Source organism: Triticum urartu, chromosome 5 (genome assembly GCF_003073215.2).
Source record: "Triticum urartu cultivar G1812 chromosome 5, Tu2.1, whole genome shotgun sequence".
Classification (NCBI taxonomy): Eukaryota; Viridiplantae; Streptophyta; class Magnoliopsida; order Poales; family Poaceae; genus Triticum; species Triticum urartu.
The window spans coordinates 542,063,638-542,072,061 of record NC_053026.1 but is presented as its reverse complement, the minus strand read 5'-3'; the positions used below and the strand labels follow the sequence as shown (position 1 = coordinate 542,072,061).

Genomic DNA, 8,424 nt, shown 5'->3' with positions numbered 1-8,424 from the left:
GAGCACGTCACGGGAATGCTGGAACACATCAACGAGAAAGAAGAACAAAACCGGTAACGAGGAAAATGGTATAGTGAGCATGGTGATGACTCAAGAGGATACCAATACATCTCACCTCAATTTTTGTGAAGTATCGTGAAGCAAAGGGAACATCACATGATAACCAAAGGTTCACTTGATGGACATTTGTATACTCGGATGATATATGGTTTGCTAAGAAACCTAAGTTGTTGTTTCTTAAAGTTTGAGAATGTGATGTTTATGTCAAGAGGCTTCAGCCTGATAAGCTCGAACCCAAAGCAAAGAAGTGTGTCTTCATAGGATACCCTAAAGAGACCATCGGGTATACCTTCTATCACTGATCCGAGGGCAATGTCTTTGTTGCCAAGAATGGATCCTTTCTAGAAGGAGTTTCCGTCGAAGGGAGTGAGTGGAAGGAATGTAGAGCTTGATGAGGTAATCATACCTTCTGTCGAATTGGAGAGCAGCGCATCACGGAAAGAAGTTCCCGTGATGCCTACACCAGCCAGAGAGGAAGCTAATGAGGATGATCATGAAACTTTGAATCAAGCTGAACTTCTCAGGTCAACTAGGACACGTACCCCCCTGAATGGTATGGTAATCCTGTCCTGAAAGTCATTTTGTTGGACAACGGTGTACCTACTAACCATGAAGACGCAATGATGAGCCCAGATTCCGACAAATGACTTGAGGCCATGAAATACGACATAGGATCCATGTATGAGAACCAAGTACTGACTTTGGTAGACTTACCTGATCGAGAGGCATTGAGAACAAATGGATCTTTAAGAAGAAGATGGATGCTGATAGTAATGTCATTGTCTATAAAGCTCGACTTGTCGCAAAGGGTTTTAGACAAGTTCAAGGGTTGACTATGATGAGACTTTCTCACCCGTAGCGATACTAAAGTCTATTAGGATTATGTTAGCGATTGCTGCATTTTTCGATTATGAAATCTAGCAGATGGACATCAAAACATGGTTCCTTAAAGGAGAGTTGTATATGATGCAATCGGAAGGTTTTGTCAATCCTAAGGATGCTAATAGGGTATGCGAGCTCCAAGTAGAGTGTGGTAGCAGCACCTACATGTGAAGCAGAATACATAGCTACTCCAGAAGCGGCGCAAGAGGGAGTCTAGATGAAGGAGTTCATGTCCGATCAAGGAGTGATACCTAGTGCATCAGATCCCGTGACTATCTTTTGTGACGACACTGATGCCATTGCCCCATTTTCAAGAACCAAGGTTTCACAATAAGAAACACATCAAGCACCGCTTAAACACCCATCCGTGATTACATCAAGGAGGGAAACCTAGATCTTTGCAAAGTACATACGGATATGAGTGTGGCAGACACGTTGACTAAACCTCTTTGACGAGAAAGACATGATCATCACCCAAACTCGATGGGTGTTAGGTTCATTACTATGTAAACTAGATTATTGACTCTAGTGCAAGTGCGGGACTGTTGGAAATATGCCCTAGAGGCAATAATAAAGATGTTATTATCATATTTCCTTGTTCATGATAAATGCTTATTATCCATACTAGAATTGTACTACTGAGCTTATACTAGACTAGCTCGTTAATCAAAGATGGTAATGTTTCCTAACCATTGATAACGGGATCACATCATTAGGAGAATGGTGTGATGGACCGACTCCTAAGCCTAACATCAGATCGTACCATTTAGTTTAATTGCTATAGCTTTCTTCATGTCAAGTACCTGTTTCTTAGACCATGAGATCTTGCCGATCCCGAATATTGGAAGAGGCACGGCCGTGCCTCTCGCGGAAGCAAAATCGTGCCTCTTGCGGAAGAAAAAAGAAAGAAGAGAAAACGCGTTTTTTCCGTTTCCGAGAGGCACGCCTCTCGAGGAAGCAAAACCGTGCCTCTTACGGAAGAGAAAAAAGAGAATTTTCTTTTCGTTTCCGAGAGGCACGACCATGCCTCTCGCGGAAACAAAACCATGACTCTCACGGAAGCAAAATCGTGCCTCTCACGAAAAAAAGAGAAAACATGTTTTTTATTTCATTTCCGAGAAGCACGGTCATGCCTCCCACGGAAGCAAAACCATTCCTTCACAGAAGCAAAAACATGCCTCTCGCGGAAGAATAAAAAAAGAGCACATAAGTTTTTTTCCCATTTCTCATAGGCACGGCTGTGCCTCTTGCGGAAGCAAAACTAAGCGTCTCGCGGAAGCAAAACCGTGCCTCTCGAGAAAAAAAAAAGAGAAATGAGTTTTTTTCTGCTTCCGAGAGGCACGGCTCGCGGAAGCAAAACATGGCTCTCGTGGAAGCAAAACCATGCCTCAGGTGGAAAAAAAGGAAAACACATTTTATTTTCCCGCTTCCAAGAGTGCCTTTTGTAGAAGCAAAATCGTGTCTCTCGCGGAAGAAAAAAAAGAGAATGTGTACTTTTTTCGTTTCTGAGAGGCACGGTCGTGCCTCTCGCGGAAGCAAAACCTTGCCTCTCGTGGAAGCAAAATCACGCCTCTCGCGGAAGCAAAAACGGAGAAAACGCGGGTTTTTTTTCATTTCCGAGAGGCACAGTGCCTCTCACGGAAGAAGAAAAAGGAGAGAAAACCCATTCTTTTCCTGTTTCCGAGAGGCACGGCCATGCCTCTTACGGAAGCAAAACTTTGCCTCTTGCGGAAGCAAAATCGTGCCTCTCGCAAAAAAAAAGAAACAAGTTTTTTTTTGGTTTCCTAGAGGCATGGTCGTGCCTCTCGCGGAAGCAAAACCGTGACCCTCGCGGAAAAAAACATGCTTTTTTTCATTCCCGAGAGTGCCTCTCACGAAAGCAAAATCGTACCTCCCACGGAGGAAAAAAAGAGAGAACACGTATTTTTTTCGTTTCTGGGAGGGACGGCCGTGCCTCTCTCAGAAGAAAAAGGAAAAAAATGCGTTTTATTTTTCTGTTTGCGAGAATGCCTCTCGTTGAAGCAAACCATGCCTCTCGCGAAAACAAAACGGTGACTCTCGCGGAAGAAGAAAAAATAAGAGAAAACACGTTTTTTTTTCGTTTCCGAGAGGCAGGGCCAATGCCTCTCGCGGAAGAAAAATACAAACAAAACATGTCTTTTTCCGTTTCCGAGAGGCACCGCCGTGCCTCTCGCGGAAGGAAAACAATGTCTCTCACGGAAGCAAAACCGTACCTCTCACGGGTGAAAAAAACCTTATTTTTTTTATTTTCAAGAGGCACAGCCGTGCCTCTCGCGGAAGCAAAACCATACCTCTCGCGAAAGAAAAAAAACACGTTTTTTCTGTTTCCGATAGGGCACGGCCGTGCCTCTCGCGGAAGCAAAACCGTACCTCTCACGAAAGAAAAAAAATATCATGTTTTTGCATGTAATTTAATTAGTTGCTCCCACAAACACTTGTTCATTTGTGTCGACGCGTTGAGCCGTGATTTGTATTTGTTTCAACTCAAACAGACACACGCGGATCAGATGAATCGGCGCGTTCGAGTTGCCCTAAGGAATATGCCATGCAGGCTCAGCCGAGCGCCGGTAGTTAGCTAAACGACCCAAATTGTCTCAAAAAGAAAAGAAAAAAAGCTAAACGAGCCAAATTTACTCCTCGAGAGTCTGCATGGGTTGAATGCGAGCCACCAAACAAACACCTGTTGTTTCTTGGAACACCCGTCGTCGGCGTGGGTGATCTTGAGCGCGCGCGAGGCGCACGAATCTCTCGTGGGCGCGCCTCGTCCGTGACGCTGCTGGTCCCAAGTCGCGCGCATAGAGATGGTGCGCGCGTACCAGGAAGCCGGGTTTGATCCCTGTTTCAAATAAAAAATGCACATCTCTCCCATGATTGAGATAAGGCCATGATCGACACTCTAATTATAATTACAATTAATCAGCCCACGCTATCCTGATGCAGCTACTCCGCTGTATGTAACTGCGATCTTATCTTGATCCCCTGATAATCTAATCGATTTACATCGCTATCAAACAGTAAACCACTAGGCCCAAAGTCCAGAGTTATGCAGTAGCCAACGCTAAGAGCATCCCTCGAATCTTTCCCCTATCCTTAAAAGTTAAATGTTTTGAGGTGTTATAAACATTTGCTTAGCTAGCAGATGCCGTAAACTTTAATCCTCTGTAAATGACATTTGGTTCACGCAGTTAATAGAACACTTTGCCTGGGTGCATGTTGTCCGCAAACCTTGAGCTAAATCCATCACACACGCACACATTAAACTTCCTAAATCCATCACACGCACTTTGAAATAAAAACATTGGCAGATTTCCATCATGAACATAACCCTGGCTAAATCAAACCATCACGAGATTCTGGCGAAATAAACCATTGACATGGTTGCTGCTGCTGTCCGTATGGAGCAGCACAAATCAAAACCCAACCCCCATTGACATGGCTACTCCCTTGTGTACGATTAGGATCTTATCCTGATCCCCTAATAATCAAATCGTTTTACAGTATCAAATCAAACAGTAGGCCACTAGGACAACGTTATACACACTAGCCAACGCTAAGCTCACAGTCACACCCTACCCTTCGTCCATCTATAAATAGGCCGGTTGCTCGTCGAGAACTCTCACACCATCCACAGCAAGCAACACTAGCACTACACTCGTACCATTGTTCTTCCATCTTAGAAGCGTACGTACGCCAAGATGTTCGGCGGCGGTCTCCCCATCATCGGTGGGATCGGCGGGCTCACAGGGAGCAAGACCCGGCTCAAGGGGTCGGTGGTGCTGACCCGCAAGAATGCACTCGACTTCAACGACCTGGGCGCCACCGTCATGGACAATGTCACCGAGTTCCTCGGCCGCGGCGTCACCTGCCAACTCATCAGCTCCACCATCGTCGATTCCAGTGAGCACCATCGAGCACTCTCCTTCAGCATTGCGTACTTATCTTCCCGTGCAATGCAATGCAGTCTCTGATTAGCTTGTTTGTTTACGTGGCTCGGCTAGACAACGGGAACCGCGGGAAGGTGAGCGCGGAGGCGAGCCTGGAGCAGTGGATCACGAGCCTGCCGTTCATCACGGTGGGCGAGAACAAGTTCAGCGTCACCTTCGACTGGGCGGTGGACAAGCTGGGGGTGCCGGGCGCCATCATCGTCAAGAACAACCACGCCTCCGAGTTCTTCCTCAAGACCATCACCCTCGACAACGTCCCTGGCCACGGCAAGGTCGTCTTCGTCGCCAACTCGTGGGTGTACCCGCAGGCCAAGTACCGCTACAGCCGCGTCTTCTTCGCCAATGATGTGAGCGAGCTCTTCAATCGCCAATGATCCATGTGTTCAATGGATGCAACGTACGTTTTTGCATGTCCACTTATTTAAGTATACGTGTATGTACGTGCCTGCGCAGACGTACCTGCCCAGCAAGATGCCGGCGGCACTGAAGCCCTACCGCGACGACGAGCTCCGTAACCTGAGAGGGGACGACCAGCAGGGGCCTTACGAGGCGCACGACCGCGTCTACCGCTACGACGTCTACAACGACCTCGGCGACTCCCGCCAGATCCTCGGGGGCTCCAAGGACTTCCCCTACCCTCGCCGCTGCCGCACCGGCCGCAAGCTCTCACAGACCAGTGCGTTTTATTTCTCTTTCTCTTTCTCAATCAGTAACACAGTCTCTACTTGGAACTTATGAGTACAATCCATTGCGCGCAGACCCTGATCGCGAGAGCCGGCTTCTGCCGCTGGTGCAGAGCATCTACGTGCCGCGGGACGAGCTGTTCGGGCATCTCAAGAAGTCGGACTTCCTGGGCTACTCGCTCAAGGCGCTGGTAGATGGCATCGTGCCGGCCATCCGCACCTACGTCGACCTCTCCCCCGGCGAGTTCGACTCCTTCGCCGACATCCTCAAGCTCTACGAGGGTGGCATCAAGCTGCCCAGCATCCCGGCCCTCGAGGAGGTGCGCAAGCGCTTCCCGCTCCAGCTCGTCAAGGACCTCATCCCCATGGGCGGCGACTACCTCCTCAAGCCCCCCAAGCCGCAAGTCATCAAACGTATCTACCTACCTACTGATATTTTACTTATTTTCCTTAAAAATAAACTTATATCTTACTTAAGTATTTTCTCCGTTTCAAATTACTCGTCGTGGCACCCTCCGTTTCAAATTACTCGTCGTGGTGCCACGACGAGTAATTTGGAACAAAGGGAGTAGATATAAATAATTCTATAAACTACTTCTGGTACATAGGATTCATCAAACGTTGGAAGAAAAATAAATATAATTTCGACTATTTACGCACGTGCAGAGGATGAGAAAGCATGGATGACCGACGCCGAGTTCGCAAGGGAGATTCTCGCCGGCGTCAACCCGATGATGATCACCCGTGTGACGGTGAGAGCCAAATTAAAAGTGCTAGTATGTATTAAACATGGACTAAACTAACGGTAAAACTAATCCATTGCATTGCAGGAGTTTCCTCCCAAGAGTAGTCTGGATCCCAGCCAGTACGGCGACCACACCAGCACCATCACCGAGGCGCAGATCGGGTCGAGCCTCGAGGGCCTCACCGTGCAGCAGGCAGTCTCCAGCAACAGGCTCTACATCCTCGACCACCACGACCACATGATGCCGTACCTCGTCAGGCTCAACAACCTCGACGACACCTTCCTCTACGCCACCAGGACTCTGCTCTTCCTCAAAGGTGACGGCACACTGGCGCCGGTCGCCATCGAGCTGAGCACGCCGCTGCTCCAGGGCGGCCTCACCACCGCCAAGAGCACCGTCTACACTCCGGCGTCCACCGGCGTCGAGGCCTGGATATGGCAGCTCGCCAAGGCGTACGTCTGCGTCAACGACTACGGCTATCACCAGCTGGTCAGCCACTGGCTCAACACGCACGCCGTGATGGAGCCCTTCATCATCGCCACCAACCGGCAGCTGAGCGTGACGCACCCGGTGCACAAGCTGCTGCACCCGCACTACCGTGACACAATGAACATCAACTCGCGGGCGCGCGAGCTGCTCGTCAGCGCCGGCGGGATCATCGAGCTCACCGTCTTCCAGCGCAAGTACGCCATGGAGATGTCCTCCGTCACCTACAAGGACTGGAACTTCAACGAGCAGGCCCTACCAGACGATCTAATCAAGAGGTAAGCAAGTTTTTCTTCGTATATAGCAGGTTAATCATGTGAAGAACCGTTCCTCAGTGAGTGACATGGTACTACTAATCATGAATTGCAGGGGCATGGCGGTGCGCGACCCATCTAGCCCGCACAAGGTGCGGCTGCTACTTGAGGACTACCCTTACGCGGTGGATGGGCTCGCTATCTGGACCGCCATCGAGCAGTGGGTGACAGAGTATCTGGCCATCTACTACACCAGCGACAGTGTGCTTCAGAGCGACGTGGAGCTGCAGGCGTGGTGGAAGGAGGTACGCGAGGTCGGCCACGGCGATCTCAAGGACGCGGCATGGTGGCCCAAGATGATGACGGTGGCGGAGCTGGTCAAGGCCTGCGCCACCATCATCTGGACCGGGTCCGCGCTGCACGCCGCCGTAAACTTCGGGCAGTACCCCTACGCAGGTTACCACCCCAACAAGCCGTCAGCGAGCCGTCGTCCGATGCCGGAGCCGGACACCGAGGAGTACGCCTTGCTGGCCCGCGACCCGGAAAAGGTGTTCATCCACACCATCACCAACCAGGTGCAGTCCATCATTGGCATTTCCCTGCTGGAGATCCTGTCCAAGCACTCCTCCGACGAGATTTATCTCGGGCAGCGTGACACGCCGGAGTGGACCTCGGATGCCAAGGCGCTGGAGGCGTTCAAGCGGTTCGGCACAAGGCTGGAAGGCATCGAGAGCCAGGTGGTGGCCTTGAACGGAAACCCCCAGCTCAAGAACCGCAATGGACCAGCCCAATTCCCCTACATGTTGCTCTACCCCAACACCTCCGACCACACGGGCAAGGCCGAGGGGCTCACGGCCAGGGGCATCCCCAACAGCATCTCCATCTGATGAGATATTCGGAGAAAGGTCGGTTCTCGCCAGCACGCAAAAATGTTAGGGTGCGTGCTTGCAACAACATTGCTTAAATAATCCAGTACATTAGTGCTCATTTGACACCCAAGTGTTATGTGCATGGGTAGCCACTGGCCAATGTATCATCTTTCATGTAATTTTCCCTTCCGAATTATATATTAATAAAGTGATGAGTTATGCTTCTTTTAATTGAAAGAGTAGGAAACATTAATAAACATATGCAGACTATCCTAGTGAAATGGGCATTGAAGGTGGTTTCGGTACATGGGCCTGAGGCGGTTTTCCGTCCGCCTATAAGCCATTGTCGCTAATGTGCCTAGAATTGGAGACGGATATCTAATTGCATGCAATGATATATCACTGTAAGTGGTGCATTGACAGAAATGCCTCACACGCTTGAAACATCAGAAGTGGCTTCTTATTTGGAACCACCTCCT

The 8,424-nt window shown here is 49.5% G+C and overlaps 1 protein-coding gene across 1 annotated transcript; it reads left to right on the top strand.

Annotated features, from left to right (window-relative positions):
- Positions 1-4,572: 4,572 nt before the first annotated feature.
- Positions 4,573-8,176, top strand: LOC125510543 (linoleate 9S-lipoxygenase 2-like). The gene is made up of 7 exons (XM_048675759.1): positions 4,573-4,860; positions 4,962-5,254; positions 5,361-5,583; positions 5,666-6,004; positions 6,257-6,342; positions 6,421-7,100; positions 7,192-8,176. Exons 1-7 carry the CDS (start codon positions 4,659-4,661, stop codon positions 7,961-7,963), a joined length of 2,595 nt encoding a protein of 864 aa, XP_048531716.1. The 5' UTR covers positions 4,573-4,658; the 3' UTR covers positions 7,964-8,176.
- The last annotated feature ends 248 nt before the right edge of the window (positions 8,177-8,424 follow it).

Bases quoted from the DNA above. Each gene is read 5' to 3' on its own strand.
- LOC125510543 (XM_048675759.1), top strand. From the start codon at position 4,659: ATGTTCGGCGGCGGTCTCCCCATCATCGGTGGGATCGGCGGGCTCACA. The intron at 4,861-4,961 runs GTGAGCACCATC...TGGCTCGGCTAG, and splicing joins CTCCACCATCGTCGATTCCA to ACAACGGGAACCGCGGGAAG. The intron at 5,255-5,360 runs GTGAGCGAGCTC...GTGCCTGCGCAG, and splicing joins GCGTCTTCTTCGCCAATGAT to ACGTACCTGCCCAGCAAGAT.